General features: G+C 40.7%; 2 protein-coding genes across 11 annotated transcripts in view; both read right to left on the bottom strand.

The window, feature by feature from the left end:
- rev3l (REV3 like, DNA directed polymerase zeta catalytic subunit) overlaps nucleotides 1-4390 on the bottom strand; it is a 48926-nt gene extending 44536 nt beyond the window's left edge. For all 5 annotated transcript variants that reach the window (XR_006362109.1, XR_006362110.1, XM_044048837.1 and 2 more), the window contains exon 1: nucleotides 3653-4390. Coding sequence is in view for 3 of the 5 variants with exons in the window: in XM_044048837.1 (XP_043904772.1) it covers nucleotides 3653-3791 (139 nt within the window). In the remaining 2 variants the exon portion in view is untranslated. The remainder of the gene's footprint in view (nucleotides 1-3652) is intronic.
- Nucleotides 4391-7562: 3172 nt separating this feature from the next.
- traf3ip2a (TRAF3 interacting protein 2a) lies at nucleotides 7563-16292 on the bottom strand. Of its 6 annotated transcripts, XM_044049738.1 has the most exons (14): nucleotides 16104-16292; nucleotides 14519-14608; nucleotides 14352-14444; nucleotides 13750-13933; nucleotides 13579-13632; nucleotides 13364-13402; nucleotides 12326-12760; nucleotides 10639-10774; nucleotides 10350-10501; nucleotides 10187-10275; nucleotides 10044-10112; nucleotides 9862-9966; nucleotides 9411-9485; nucleotides 7873-8212 (listed from the first exon to the last, which is right to left on the bottom strand). In XM_044049738.1, the coding sequence occupies exons 6-14, from the start codon at nucleotides 13377-13379 to the stop codon at nucleotides 8066-8068; spliced, it is 1224 nt and encodes a 407-aa protein (XP_043905673.1). In that variant the 5' UTR covers nucleotides 13380-13402; nucleotides 13579-13632; nucleotides 13750-13933; nucleotides 14352-14444; nucleotides 14519-14608; nucleotides 16104-16292; the 3' UTR covers nucleotides 7873-8065. The 6 variants fall into 6 exon arrangements, 5 of the variants coding, with proteins under 5 accessions (XP_043905673.1, XP_043905672.1, XP_043905671.1 ...); XR_006362180.1 differs by adding an exon at nucleotides 7563-7716 and having other exon boundaries at nucleotides 7939-8212; nucleotides 13364-13933; XM_044049737.1 differs by having other exon boundaries at nucleotides 13579-13933.
- Nucleotides 16293-16523: the final 231 nt, after the last annotated feature.

Genomic DNA, 16523 nt, shown 5'->3' with positions numbered 1-16523 from the left:
TAATTACAAAAATAAGTGCAGTTATTTTCACAACAATAAAAACAAGAAACAAGAAAAAGAACTCAACAGGCTTCATTCTGTTTCAGGTGATAGCGTCATTTGATTTTTGAAAAGAGTTCTCCACAAGTGATAAAGAAATGGAGAAAGAGGAGAGAGAACATGAAACAGCACTGAGCACAAACACAACAGAACAACAAGACCAGCTACAGCGTTTGTGGACACACACTTCAAGCTTTTAACACCTAAATGGGACAATGAAATATGTTTCAATGCCACGTGTTAACCAATCAGATGCAGTTAGCAGTCCAAACATTAGGGATGTTAATAATGAGTTAAAGAATTCTCAGATGTATTAGTCACACGGTGGTGTAGTGGCGAGCACTGTAACCTCACAGTGCTGGCTGTCAGCATGGCAAGAGCCATTCCGAGTCTCACTACCATCCATTCAAATATCCAATTATTGAAGTTGATAGAACATAAAAAGCCGTCTCCTATTGTCTTCTCTGCTGTTGTAGACCATTTTCACATCACACTAGAGTCTCGGTAGCAAGACGTAGCCAGGGCAATCACTGACATCGACATGTAGGTCAGGCCTTCCTGGTCCTGGTCCTGGTATTTAAAGAGTTCAACTCAGCAATCATTCATTTACTGTGATCGATCACGTTTGCTGAATTTGGAGAAAACAGGTTGAGTAAGAAACGTCTACTACTTACTTCTAAACAGTAAATACTTATTGTACATAGTCTGAAAATGGTGAGTATTTACACAGATGACCACTGAACTGCACTTTACACTTCAGATCTAAAGATAGCTTTTGTAATGTATTCCATTTGATTACGCAATCGGAGTATTCTGAATACTTGGATTACTCTGATGTTGTATTGTATATGTATTATGGCCCTTTTCCACTACAGCGGCAGCGTTTGTGATCGCTAAGAGATTCCTCTCTTAAATATTGAGATTTTAGACATTTTTAGATGAATCCACGTTTATATGATTGTTAAGTATTAAGTATAACTGTGACGGCGCTCAGTGGCCGGCAGTCTGGCGACGTCACGTACACCTACTCTGCACGCTTGGAACCTAAAAGTACTTGGTAGCAGGTACTATGAAAGTGGTGCCGAGGCCAAGTGAGGTCAGACCTTCTTGATTGTGCACTTGTGCACAGCAGTGGTGTACTGTAGTCAGTATACTATAGCACTATAGCCCATGCACACACAGACGTGCTGCAGAAACATTATTATATTATGACACACTAGATTGAAATAATGGATCATGTGATGTTTAGGTTGCTGTGGCGACTCTTCTTTTGCTTTATTCAGTAAGTAAGACGCCTATGTTGAGCAGATATTTTTTTAAGATATTTAACGACTTGTTAAATGTATAACAATGCAACAACACATGTCTATTTACACTTGCACTGTAGAGCCATGTTCATGTCAAAACATCTACCTAGCAACAGCCCAGCGAATCACAACCTGCTCAGGGTTTCCTTCAGTGCATTACAAGTACATCCTTAAATTTCAGTTTCCATTCAGTCAGCAGGAAACATGAGCTGGACATGTAGTATGCTGTGTATAAACTATATCTCACAAGAATGAAATATCTCAGAAATACCACTAACTAGAGGAATCACGTAAGCTAACGCCACCTAGTGTAAACCAAAGCTCAGCCAACAATTGGTGATTGGTGCTGTCAACTCAGAAAGGGGGAAGAAAATGACCCAACGTGTGGCTGCTTAAGGATTTACAGCCTTATTTAATTGTTGGGTTAATACTGGGTTCTGTCATCGACTGAAGACACTACTGGACCTCTGTCTCAACAGTCATATGTTATTGATATGTTATCATATGTTATTGATATGTTATTACATTATATCACATATCTGCGAGGGCTGGAGGATTTTGTCTCACGTGCTTCAAATGAGAGCTGTTGTTGAGTGAAACAACACCAGACACAGTGGCACAGTGCTAATGACAGACAACGCCTGTAATATGATTGTTGCCCCTCTAGTGGTAAAATACCCTCATGTTAAAAGCTTTGCTCACACGTCACATGTCGTGCCCACTATCATCATTTCAACATTCCATCCAACCCCCTGCTGAGAGAGAGAAGCATTACATTAGCTTGGGTCTCTCTGCTGAGGGAGGTTCTGAGAGCAGTAACCTGTAACCTCGGCCACCTCACTGTCTCTGGAGGTGAGGACATGATAATCAGACATCTGAACACAAGCGTCACATGCAGACGATGCTGTGAGTGCACAACACTCAGTGAACGATGTCAAAAGAAAAAGCAATCCAGTGTCTGTCTGTCTGTCACTCCTCCTCCTCCTCCTCCTCCTCCTCCTCCAGAACATGACAGAAAACACTGCAGACTCCAGAATCAGAACTGATCTGCTGAAGAGGTCAGAGGTGAAGAGTCAGGCCTCACACAGTCTCTACAGAGGAGTCAGTGAAGCGGCCGTCTTTGGTGGTAAATCCATCAGCGGTTCTTTTGTCATTTTTATGAGAAAGAAACAGACTTGAAATTTGAATAAAAACAATAACAGCAGCTACAATTATTAGAAGTGGTATACGACTGAGTATAATGTATTGTAGGGGATTTGCCTGGGATGTGAATGCTGTGCCATTGTACAGGAAGTGATTCTGTTGTTTTGCAGCATTGGGATTAGGTACTCTGACTGCTCAGCTGTACTGGTTTTATTATAGAGAGCAGGGGTGTGCAAAGGGGAGGGAGTCATCCATGTCGATGAGCCTTATCCTCTCTTTTTGTGCAGTTAATATATGTGCAGCAGCAAATTTCACATGTTCATGCATTTTTATTGATCCATTACGCCCTCATTTTTCTCCTGCACTGTCCTGACGTGACGTTTTTACCCAGAAATGAACCTCAATCCTTACAGCGGGGAGTGAGTTTTGTGTCATATATTCATTTCTTGATTGGTTTTCAATAAATCAATGAGTTATTTTATTCATCAAATACAAAAAAATGGTGAATCGGTGTTTGCCAAACCTCAACATCACAACGTCTTCAAATGTCTTGTCTTGTTTGTTCTCAGAGAGAATAAAACCAGAACAGAGAATCTATTTGATAATCGATTAAAATGCCGATTTGATGTTTTTGTCTGCTGAAATGTCAACAGTTACTACGATCAGACCAAAGTTTGCCTTCGTCGTGTTTAACTGAAGTGGAGGACAGATGAAAGAGGCGCTAACCGTGTCTCTCTATTCACCACATGTTGCTTATCAGCGCAGACATGAAAAGTCCGAGCTGCCCGTAAATGCCACATGTGGCGGGGCAGAGGTGCACGTCGTGTCCTGATGGAGCGTGGGAGCGAAAACAAAAGGCGATCCGTGCGGCGCGAGGAGGAGGGAGAGCGGGGGAGAGCGGAGGGGGGGTTCTGCCGCTGCTGCAGAGCAACAGCGGTGCATGAAGCGGCCTCTGTACCGTGTCGAACACAGTGTGCGAGTCGAGTAATCGAACAGCAGGCGCTGCCCAAGCACGCCGCGCGCGCGGTGCGGCAGAGGCGACAACTGCCACCCAGCTGGGAGTAAATGATTCTCAACAATAATAACAACAATAATAATAATAATGACAATGACAACAACACACACACACACACACACGGGAATAAAGCGAGCAGTTGACTCACCTGCGGGTGTCGCTCCAAATATCCGCACCACCGGCACTTTGTTCACGTCGCTCTGCCTGAAATCAGAGTAGCACACATCCAGGTCTTTAACGGGCTTTGCCAGATAGTAGTCCGCGGTGACGATGCGCACGGCGAACATGACTGCCGCGTCCGTCAAAGCTGCCGCGTCCGTCAAAGCTGCCGCGTCCGTCAAAGCAGCTCCCACCGACAACAAGGCGAAAAACAGGACTGGAAGAAGTCCATAAAACACGAGGAGCTACGAGGACACGCAACGTTAGCCAACGCGAGTGTTGTCACGGCGGTACAACGGAGACAAGGCGGCGGGGAAGTCCGAGACAGTCTGTCCGTGTCCCATGAAAACAACGACGAAAAATAAGATTCCGCTGCGACTGGACGGAGAGCTACACTCGGCGGCGAGGGGCACCCGTCCGACACGCCACTGCTGCCGGGTCCATGTTGTGATTGTAATTGTGGATCCACACTGGTCTAAGCTCGCTCACCCTCCCTCTCTCCCTCTCTCCCTCTCTCTCCCCCCTCTCCCTCTAAGCTGTATTTGTTGTCAGTCAGGAAGACGTTCTCCAGACTTCCGGTATGTGGCGTTATCTTTCCATATCACGTCCCAGAGCTGAAGACGTGTCTGAAGACGTGTCTAAAGTCGGTCTCCCTGTCCCTGTCCCTGTCCCTGTTTCCACAACAGGCTAAGCCATGTTAGCTAAACTGAGACACGGGGCAAGAGAGTCAAAGTACACGAGCTTAGTACATCCGGTCACAGTTTTCAGAATAAGTCACGTCCTCAGTCATTTAAAAATAAACATGTCAACATCATATTCATTTCTGAAGGCTTAAGTTTAGTGCACGTGTTTGTGATCAACAGTTGTAAACTAGAAACAAGTGATTTTGTCAAGTGTCTCGACTCTAGTATTGTACTGCTTACGCTTTATTTTGTACACAATTCTACCACTTTGACGCTGCCGCGTTTTACCGGTGTCGGTTGCCACCGCTGTACACGTCAAAAATGTATGAAGTTACCATTCAGACCGCTATACATCCTGATTGACATTTCCAAAATAAAAGCACATGACTCCAAAAGGTAAAACGTCGTGTTTATTGACAAAATATTAAAATAATAAAAACACAAACACATTCTAATACCTATCTAATAAGCCCCAACTTAAAATAACACTGGGTTTTAGACATTATATATATATGTATAGGAGTATATACATATTCATATATATGTACATATACACATATATGTACAGTATATATATACACATACATACACCTATATATGTACATATATACATATATGTATACATACATACATATATATATATATACACATATATTGGGTCTATAATAAGAAGAGGGGAAGCTAGTAAGATACTTTGCAGGAAGAATTAAATGCATGCATCCTATCCGTCCATATAGACAGTAGATGCAATATTACAGGACTTAGACCAGTAACTGACTCAATTTCAGCAGAAAACATTATACCAAATTAAAACATGCAGTATGCATGCAAGTAATGAAGTATGCCTTTGTTTGGAAATTGCAATGAATTCAGTGAAGCCAGTTAACATAACCATCACAGGGACCAGGGCCCACTCTGGACAGGTTGTCCATTATATTAGGGCTGTCAATAGATTTTTCAAAAAACGAATCAATCTCACATTTTGAAATTCATTAATGTAGATTTATCGTGATTGAAAGTTTGCCTTCATTCCAATGAATAAGTAATCAGGCAGTGTGCGTTTCAGACACCACTGTTTAATTGTGTTGTTCTTTTTAAACACAGAACCACACAGAGAACGATGTGATTAAAAGAGACTCAGGCTTATCAAGCGTCAACCAGGTCATCTTAAAATAAAGGCTCAGCATGGACGCCTGCCATCCTGTATGCAACAAGAACACGTCACAACAAAATAATCCAGTCAAACATTCCCATTTGTCATGATAAAGAGAGAGAGCACAGTCAGGTGTCTCCAGGCAGTTGCCAGCATATTCCACACACCATCGGTGCCTAGAATGGTTAGTTTGCCACTTGCTTTCCACTCGGTGGCGATGTGGAGGAGTTCCTCTCCACAGGTCTCAGCAATTAGTTGCTGATATTTTTTTTGACAGTCAAGGTAAAGGATCGCAACTTCCAGTCATTGTCAATAAATTGTATCTGCATGCCACATTTGATTAAAGTGATGAAAAGCAAGGATCGTAAAAGTTTCATCTAGTGAACCTGCAGGACAGACAAAAACTCAGAGGAACAAATATTAAAGTGGGAATGAAGTTAACATCGAATATATTCATACTAGCATTTTATTTGTTGCTTAAGGCCACATGTGCACTCACCAATGAATCACCAGAAGATTATAACAGATATTTATTTATATAAAATCAACATCAAAGTAGGCATTAAAACCGCTTTCTTTAAACTTTAACACACTTTGTCTCCTGTGAATCTTTCTTATATTCTCAAATAGAAATAATAACCATGTTAAAGTGCAGGTTGATTATCAAAACCACCAAGGCCAATAAGGAAGCTTGGACTCATTCATTACATGCTACACCTATGTCATTTGACCCCAGCCTGGTTTCACTGTAAACCCTCTACCTATATTATTAAAAAATAATCATCAATTATCATTTGAAAATAGTGAGTCATTCCAATGATCAGAGCGTGTTAGAACCGTTGCAAGCAGATCTGCAGTGCTCCCCTCAAACAGACCTCTTTGGAGGACTCTTATTTTCTAACCAGATGCATTTCTGCACAGGAACAGGAAACACACTGTGGTACTTCATCATTTTCATTTCATTTGCCACTGCAGCATCAAAGCAGAATCAGAGGCAGATGAAAAAGCTGGGGAAGCTTCAGTTTCCCTCACTGGACGTTTGTTAAGGGTGGAAATATTTTGAAAGGCTGGCAGCCTGGCCCGGCATTAGGCTGCTTTTGGCCCCAGGTCGCACTTTAAACACACCTGCTTTCAGCATACTAGTGGTGCGGGCCCCACCGGTGTGCAGCAGGTGCCCTTTTCCATCCAAATGTCTGTGCGTGCCACTGCAGGGAGCGTATTTTAAAGCAGCAGAGTAGATGATAGATGACCCAGGCCTTGTTGGGCAAAGATCTTAATGTTGCTACTCAATGTGTGAGTGCTCTGGACTCGAGGCGAAATATCAAAAATATGATGGATGTCGTGTTCATAGAAATTCAATTCAATTCAATTCAATAGAAATCACCAATCACCAAGTGCAGGAGACGATTAAAAACCTGCAGCTTAAAATCAAAACCTGCCATTCCAGTCACACTCACTCACTCACGTGAGCGCATCATCAAGTCCAAGGGTAGACTGGCTGTAATACTGCAATACTGTGGTGGCTGTAGTACTGCAATACTGCAATACTGTGGTGGCTGTAGTACTGTAATACTGCAATACTGTGGTGTCTGTAATACTGCAATACTGTGGTGGCTGTAATACTGTTGCTGTAATACTGCAATACTGTGGTGGCTGTAATACTGCAATACTGAGGCTGTAATACTGCAATACTGTGGCTGTAATACTGCAATAGTGTAATACTGTGGCTGTAGTACTGTAATAGTGTAATACTGCAATAGTGTAATACTGTAACAGTGTAATAGTGCAATAGTGTAACAGTGTAATAGTGCAATAGTGTAATAGTGTAACAGTGCAATAGTGTAACAGTGTAATAGCGTAACAGTGATAATGTATCTATGATAAACAATAGAAATGACGTTACAGTGTTTTCATTACCTGGGACATGCTGCCATCTTGTGGTTAAATACATGCATTACATGCAAGTATTACAATGTGGATTATAACATTACAGGCTGTTTTCTACATGTTTCTTTCTGTGGACGATAAAGCAGTAGAAATGGATGAAGGAAGTCTGAGAATAATTTGGTTCGATTTGATTTATAATAAAAATATACAACACTTTTCACCACTAGGTGGCGCTCTTTAGAGACAGAGACCTGTGACCAGTGTCAGATGGACATTTTCGCAGGTCCTGATGTCCAGCAAAGCTTTTGAGTTGTTGTGCATGAAAAGACCCTGAAAACAGAGTATGAAGAAAGATTTTAAAATAAAAAAAAAGTCCAGACAGACATTTTGAGGCTTAGGTGTTAAAGGGTCTTAAAAAATGCAATTATACATTTATCATTGTTGCTGTAACTACTATATTGAAGTGTGAATGACACATTTTCCAAGTTTAGGACAAGAAGTTTACAGTTTTATTCAAGAGGCAAAGTTAAAACTGAACATAGAGAATCTCACCCTCGCTCTAGGTCTGTTCATGATAAAGATGATAAAGACAACAGTGTTACGTCAGTGTTCTGTGTTGCTCTCCGTTATAAATGTGACTGCGCTGTAGCAGGAACGCCACTCGTGATCAAATCACTGCTCAGAGAGGACGGACAGTGAGTGTGAGCTCAGCCCCGCGCTGTGGAAAGACATAGCGCTCCTCTCTGAGCAGACGGAGCAGCAGGTCCTGCGTGTCCCTGGGCCAGCGGTAGATCCTTGTGCTCTGCAGCCAGGTGGGGACATGTCTCTGAGAGGCACACACACACACACACATCCAGGATGTCACAACTACAGGGACATCTCACGGTGACACGACAGATTCAACTGCTGTCTTCAATGTGAAATGCAAGCTCCCGCTGCTTAGTGCATACATGCTGCTGTAGACACAAGATGGCAGGCCCATGCCTAAAGCCCATATTAAACTCCCAAATATTCTTGTTTTAACGTGATTATACACTGAAGAAATGAAGTAAATGCTATTAATAATGCTAGAAAATGGTCCCAAACAGTATGTTTGGGACTAGAAGGTTTAGCAAGTAAGATGGCTTTAGCTACTACAACTACAACTAGAGCTAGAACTTTAATGCATGTGTTGGAGAAAATGACTTTCACTACTAGATTAGAAGTGGACAATTTCAATAAACTTTTATCGTTTATATCAATAACTAAAACTGACCTTAAATAATGTCAAAATATTTAATATACTTGTTATCGTGAAATCTCTTCTCCAACAGGAATTATTAGGTGAAGCGAGAATCTTATTGTGTGTTTTTGTTGTTCACTTTTTTACTTTATTTTCTTTTATTTTGCTTTATGAAGTTTTAAGTACGTGTGCGTGTCTATGGAGTAAAAGCTGCAGGAGAAAATGGAACAGATGAGTTCAGCATGAATAACAGACCAGAATAATCTACTGCATTCTAATCCTAATACTGAACCTGCAGGATATAATCTGAGACTGAGAGGAAAGAACTGGAATGTTGTTTTGATGAGTGGAAAAAAAGAGAATTAAACAGAAACAATGATGAAGACATATGGAAATATACAAAGACATCTTACACATCAAGTAACATTCAGGCACTGACTGTACTTTACTGATCTCATGTTACCGTCTCTAAGGTATAAGTATCAAACATAAGCGTTTTATTATAATATAGTTTCTCTCTCTCTCTGTATCCTGATCACCACACAGTGTCCTGCACTGTCACTGTGTTTATTACTATTAACGTGGTGGTTTTGTATTATTTGCACAGTATATTTATAAAATGGCTGTATATCGAAAGTAAGATTTCAAAATGAATGAAAAAAAACAACAACAACAACAACAACAAATAAACTACAACCTGCACAGAAACAAATGGAATTAAGGAGAAAGAAGTTTGATTTGTGTTATTTATACTGTAAACTTCTTTGTGACCCCGCGGGGCCCTCGTGTTGCTCACTCTTACCTTGGTTGCATTAGGGAATAGTACAGGAACCAGTCTGAAGTTCAGACAGCCTTGTTGGATGAACTCATTCTGGATCTGTGTTAATAAGAACACGTGATATTAAATGAGTCAAAAGAAATTCTATTCACTATCCACAAGGATTCCATTCTTACTCTAAGCCTGAATTTACTAAATGTAATTATGAGGATCTTAAATAACCCCTCAAAAATCACTTGAGTGTACTGAAAGTGAAGTAAAAATGTAAAAAGTATAAGTATGTATATATACTGTATATATATACACACACACACACACACACGTGTATATATATATAGGGTTATATATGAGGCTTTGACTTGGCAGCAGCCGCGGTACCACAGAGTCTGTCCTGTGACTGATTAAAGTACCACGTGGGTCCTGAATGTTCAGGGTTTACCGTTGTTTATATTAGAGTGTGTGAGCCTGTGCTGACCTGATTGTGAATGTATTTAGTGTGCAGACCGTGGTCGTCGTCACCAGCTCCCTCTACATCCTCCTTATACTTGGGGCTAATGACCACGATGATGAGCACCGACTTCTGTAAAAAGAGTTTTAGAACGACTCCGTCAGCTTCCACAGAAGACCACGTCACAAAAACAAAAATGCAACACTCACGTCATTTAAATATCTGTCCATCCATTTAGTGATGCTCATTCTTTGGATTGGATTATCAAAGATGTCAATCTGTAAAGAAGCGAAGGCGGCGGTGAGCATTTTCAACAGATCATGAGAAAGCAGACAGAGGTGCAGGGTCTCACCGCTGGTTTGAATCCCTGATCTGTCAGAAACTTGGTGAAAAGGAAGATTTCCTCAGCTGTGTCCACGGAATATGTGATGAAAACATTTCCTGTCAAAGACAAATCAGCCTGAGCAAGAAAAACCTTTTGTACTTGCATGTTTAAGCAGAGGCAAGTGACTCACTGCACTCCTCAGGGAGGCTGATGGTCTTCCTGATCTCCCCTGTGGCAGATCCTGGTCCTGCCTGGAAGGAGCAGTTCACACTGACCTCATGCATCACATCTCTCGGAGGTTCCTGAGGCACATGTGGAGCATTTCTAAGTGCGGAGGCATTCCTGTGAAAGGGATCATCAGAGTCAGAGAGTGACTCAAAAACATTGGATCGCGGTCAGGACTCGTGGTCAGGACTCGCGGTCAGGACTCGCGGTCAAGACTCGCGGTCAGGACTCGCGGTCAGGACTCATTCTCCTACCAGGACTGCTGCTGGTGTGGACCTGCTGGATAATCACGTTTATGATGATGAGAGTTGTGACTGTGATGATGACGCAGGCCTTTGGGAGGGCAGCATGCACAGGGTCTGAGGGAACCTCCCTGCCTCAGGTTAGGGCCTGCACAGAGGGACAGAGGGCAACTCTCATCAACTATCACATACAGTGTTGTCATGGATACCAGATCTGTAAAAATCTAACTCTTGTTTTCTATGTTCTGTATTTGAGCAGATTTAGATGGTGATCAAATCAATGATGTCCTCTGTGGACTTTTGGTGCAGGAGTGTGAGTGATTTACAAAAAAAAGGTGTTAGCATAGAATTGAATGGGCACATATTTAGTGGGTGAGCCTTTTGTGAAGTGGCTAAATTCTGTGTTTAAATTTACAACTTTAATCTCGTAAATGAAGACTTTATTCTCATGACTAATTTCGTAACTTTACGACTTTAATCTCGTAAATGAAGACTTTATTCTCATGACTAATTTCGTAACTTTACGACTTTAATCTCGTAAATGAAGACTTTATTCTCATGACTAATTTCGTAACTTTACGACTTTAATCTCGTAAATTAAGACTTTATTCTCATGACTAATTTCGTAACTTTACGACTTTAATCTCGTAAATGAAGACTTTATTCTCATGACTAATTTCGTAACTTTACTAATCTCGAATTAAGACTTTATTCTTAATTTGAGATCTCTAAGACTTTATTCTCATGACTAATTTCAGAAACTTTAATTTGAAGATTTATTCTCATGACTAATTTGTGACTTTAATCTCAAATGAAGACTTTATTCTCATGACTAATTTCAGAACTTACTAATTTTAATCTCAGAATTAAGACTTTATTCTCATGACTAATTTCGTAACTTTTTTACTTTAATCTCGTAAATGAAGACTTTATTCTCATGACTAATTTCGAACTTTACGACTTTAATCTCGTAAATGAAGACTTTATTCTCATGACTAATTTCGTAACTTTACGACTTTAATCTCGTAAATGAAGACTTTATTCTCATGACTAATTTCGTAACTTTACGACTTTAATCTCGTAAATGAAGACTTTATTCTCATGACTAATTTCGTAACTTTACGACTTTAATCTCGTAAATGAAGACTTTATTCTCATGACTAATTTCGTAACTTTACGACTTTAATCTCGTAAATGAAGACTTTATTCTCATGACTAATTTCGTAACTTTATGACTTTAATCTCGTAAATTAAGACTTTATTCTCATGACTAATTTCGTAACTTTACGACTTTAATCTTGTAACTTTACGACTTTATTCTTGTAACTTTACGACTTTGTTCTTGTAACTTTACAACTTCGTTCTTGTAAATTGAGACTTTATTCTTGTAACTTAACGACTTTAATTACGCAACTTTACGACTTTAATGTTGTAACCTTATGACTTTATTCTTGTAAATTGAGACTTTATTCTTGTAACTTTACGACTTTGTTCTTGTAACTTTACGACTTTGTTCTTGTAAATTGAGACTTAATTCTCACGACTTTAATTACGCAACTTTATAACTTTATAATATGGTCAATAATATCTTGAAGTGTGTGAATTGTTTTCCCTCACCGTGGCCCCAATAGTGGGGCCAGTGGTAAGTACCAATTTGAGATCAATAAATCAATGTTTCTGTTCATAACGACAGACTTACTGTGCACAGGCATGTGGGCGACAGGGTACTGCGATGCGACAATGTCAGACATGAGAGGGAGAGGGGTCTCCAAACGTTCTGCAGAACAGTCCTGAGACCAGTCCTGAGACCAGTTTCTACTGTGGTTCTCCATGCTGTGCGACTCGTACAGCGGTGTGTGCTCTCTGAGGCCATAAGGCCAAACACCTGCAGGTCGCGGGGCTCTCATTTGTCTACAGTGTGTGATCCGAGGTTCTGCAGCAGCATGAGAAGGGACTCTGGATTCATGCTGGTTCTCTGGTATGAGCGGCTCACAGTCGTAGTGCTGCTGACTGTTGCTGTTGCTCTCTGTGTGTCCACTGCACTCTTGGCAATTGGGCGGCAAGACCAAGTCCAGACTGGTGGAAGTCATTCTCTCATCAATCTCAACAGGAACGCTGCGATGAGGGCAAGGCCCTGACAGTGAGAGAGAACAGCGAGAGAGAACAGTGAGAGAACAGCGAGAGAGAACAGCGAGAGAGAACAGTGAGAGAGAGAGAACAGCGAGAACCAGACGAGAGAGCAGAGAGAACAGTGAGAGAGACCAGCGAGAACAGAGAGAGAACAGTGAGAGACCAGCAGAGAACAGCAGAGAGAACAGCGAGAGAGAACAGGAGAGAGAACAGTGAGAGATCAGCGAGAGAACAGAGAGAGAACAGTGAGAGATCAGTGAGAGATCATTGAGAGATCAGCGAGAGAACAGAGAGAGATCAGCAAGAGAACAGTGAGAGAACAGCAGAGATCAGCAAGAGAACAGTGAGAGAACAGTGAGAGATCAGTGAGAGAACAGAGAGAACAGTGAGAGATCAGCAAGAGAACAGTGAGAGAACAGTGAGAGATGAGAGAACAGTGAGAGAACAGAGAGAGAACAGTGAGAGATCAGTGAGAGATCAGTGTGAGAACAGTGTGAGAACAGTGAGAGAGAACAGTGAGAGAACAGTGAGAGAACAGTGAGAGAACAGGTTTGCACTTCAGTGACACAGGTATGTCGACAGACTTAAGTGTGTTGTGGTTTGGTACCTTTGAAAGAATCCATGTTACAGTGGGAGGCGGTCTGTGCTGTTAAAGTGAAAATAAAAACAATACAAATGAATTCAAAGGTGCACAGCTTCTTAAAGACACACACACACACAGAGAGAGAGAGTAAAGACGCAGTTTCAGTCACAGTGTACTTGTAACAAGTGAACACACATTAGCATGTTGGTTGTTTTGACTTGTTCCTTTATCTTACTCACTCAGCAGGCGTGAGCGCCGACATGGGTGTAACACATCAACCTGACCGTCACTAACTACAAAGTTGGTACAAAGGTCAAAATCACTTATTTACAAGGTATGTCAAGTATGTCTTGTTTAAAAAGTGCAGTTCTAAAGAAGAAACTAAACATCATATTGTTCTCCACTCTTACCTTTTCTCACAGTCACAGAAGAAAGAAACCTGTTCTGCTACAAACAGGAAACATTCCCGCTTGTGAGTCCTTTCTGGTTTATGCAAAGCTTGGGAGTCTTGTGACCCATTTATGTAAATGCTGTGAGGCATGAGCCTATGGCTGAGGACGGGAGTCATTGTGCAGCGAGTCATCAGATATCACTCTGTAAAGCAATCATTTACAAAACAACATGTACATGATTAAACAGTTCTGATACTTATTTGGTTACATTTACCATGACAAACAAATTTTATTGACATTTAAGACGCAGTTTTGTATTATGAGCAGAAGAAACAATGACTTGAAGGTTCAGTAAAGGTATAGTTAGGAGGGTTTAATAAGTGTATAGAAGTGCTCTAAAAGAAAAACTGAGCGTCTTATGCGAGGGCCATGCTTTATGAGAGTCACACAAGGCACACAATGTTGTTTGGTTATTTTATTTTTATTATTTATCTTTTTTTTTTTATTATTAATTTTGAAAGGGGACAGTGGAGTATGTATTTATGTCTTGTATTTTGTGAAGGTGACATATGTTGTACTGTCTACCAAAAACATTAATTAAAAAAAAAGAGTGTCTTCACCTCGTACTCCTGGAATCACTCCAGGAATATGGTCACTCCCAATCATGGTGAAAGTCTTTCCAGAAGAAGTCTGCCCATCAGTGAATATGGTTCCTGTGGATTATATAACGACCAGATGTTTGAGCACAGTTACAGAGAGTGCTATTACAACAGATTCCATTACATACCATTGTATCCCTCAACAGTGGCGACAACCAAAGGCTTTGCAATGTCCTGGTACAGATGATTGGTTGTTTCATCAGCAGCGAACACTCGATCTACAAACAGCAGAGGCAAGTGAATACATTTCCATCACAATCACTTAGTAATAAATTAGTTTTTTTAAAAAGGAAACACAATTATTCATCCTATCATCACTGTGAAACACACCAAAACTAAAGCTCTTGGTGGTTTTATTCCCATCATCAATCTGATGAACTGATTTCTTATCAGTTTTCAGCTGGACAGGCTCAGCATTCTCTTTCCTCCCTGTGACAATAACATAAAACTGACTGTCTTTCCCCATTTATTTTTGAACAACAGTTCAGCAACTATCAGCTTAAAGAAATTCTATTGTACACAGTATCAACACAATAAAAAATAAGACCTCAATTTTCAGTCAGAAAAAGAGAGCAACATTTTATTAAACAAAGATAACAAACATTACATAATTATTAATAGTGTATGGATATTAGGAACAAGATTACACTTCACTACTATTCACTTACTAAACCATTCATGAATCTCTTTCTACTGTGATTTATTTTCACTAAACATGACCATGTATGCTGATTGAACTGTTCAACACTTGGTTCCATTACAGACATCTGGAGTCTGCTCCTGGATGGATTGCTGTCATTTCTTTGCACAGACATCACAGGACGTATAGTGTGTGGGGCAACAAAGTATTTAGTCAGCCACCGAGCACTGTGCAAGTTCTCCCACTTAAGATGATGACAGAGGTCTGTCCTTTTCATCATAGGGACACTTCAACTGTGAGAGACAGTATGTGAAAAATCCTGTCCTTCCATGTAAATACTTGTTTGCCCCACTGTATAATGGCATCGACGACAGCGTGAAGGTCCATGTAAATACTTGTTTGCCCCACTGTATAATGGCGGCTACAGCGTGAAGGTCCATGTAAATACTTGTTTGCCCCACTGTATAATGGCGCGACAGCGTGAAGGTCTATGTAAATACTTGTTTGCCCCACTGTATAGCGCGAAGGTCTATGTAAACACTTGTTTGCCCCACTGTATAATGGCGTCGACGACAGCGTGAAGGTCCATGTAAATACTTGTTTGCCCCACTGTATAATGGCGTCGACGACAGCGTGAAGGTCTATGTAAACACTTGTTTGCCCCACTGTATAATGACATCAACGACAGCGTGAAGGTCTATGTAATGTCACGGTCTGTGAACCATAGACATAGATAAAGGCTCGATGTCTTATGGCGGATTGTCGAACGCCATCTTGCCACAGTCAGCTCGCTCACGCACGCGCGCGCGCGCACACGTGTGTTGTAGTGGTACATGGACTTTTTAAACAACCACAACTCGCTCAATTTTCTACCCGTTTTCAAACGGTTTGGTTTGTTATAAACGTCAGATATGTAGTGATTATGACACTGCATATTTATACATATATTATATGGACTATGTATTATATAGTACAAGTACATACATAGACACATAGATCACTATTAGATGCTGAAACAACGGCTCGTCGTCAGACGTGTTAGCACTAGCTCGTTCTTGCTATGCAGAACTTACCTCGCAATAAGCGGGCGGACTCGAACACACACTTTAACAGCCGACACTTGTCCCATTGTTGTTTTAACGCCACAAAATAAAAGTGTCAGGCAAATGACAACATTCAAATAAATGAAATAATAATAATTCCTACTGATAAGCGGCAAACGAACTGATGGAGTTTCACAGGTTGTCACTTGAACGGTCAACGTCATCGTCTTCCTTTTATGGCGGCTTGGTGCACTACCGCCACCATCTGGTATGGAGTGTGAATCAAACTGTGGCTCTAACTGAACTATTACTTCACAAAATAAAAATAAAATAAAAATGAATACAAATAATAAGCTTTAAACTTAGTGCTTATTATTTCACTCATTCAGCTGGCGAATGTCTTCTCAGTTTGTGTGAATAAAGAAGCTAATATATATATGTATATATATA

This window comes from Solea senegalensis, linkage group LG17, assembly GCF_019176455.1.
Source record: "Solea senegalensis isolate Sse05_10M linkage group LG17, IFAPA_SoseM_1, whole genome shotgun sequence".
In the NCBI taxonomy this organism is placed as follows: domain Eukaryota; kingdom Metazoa; phylum Chordata; class Actinopteri; order Pleuronectiformes; family Soleidae; genus Solea; species Solea senegalensis.
The sequence above is the reverse complement of the archived record's forward strand: the minus strand, read 5'-3'. Positions and strand labels throughout refer to the sequence as shown.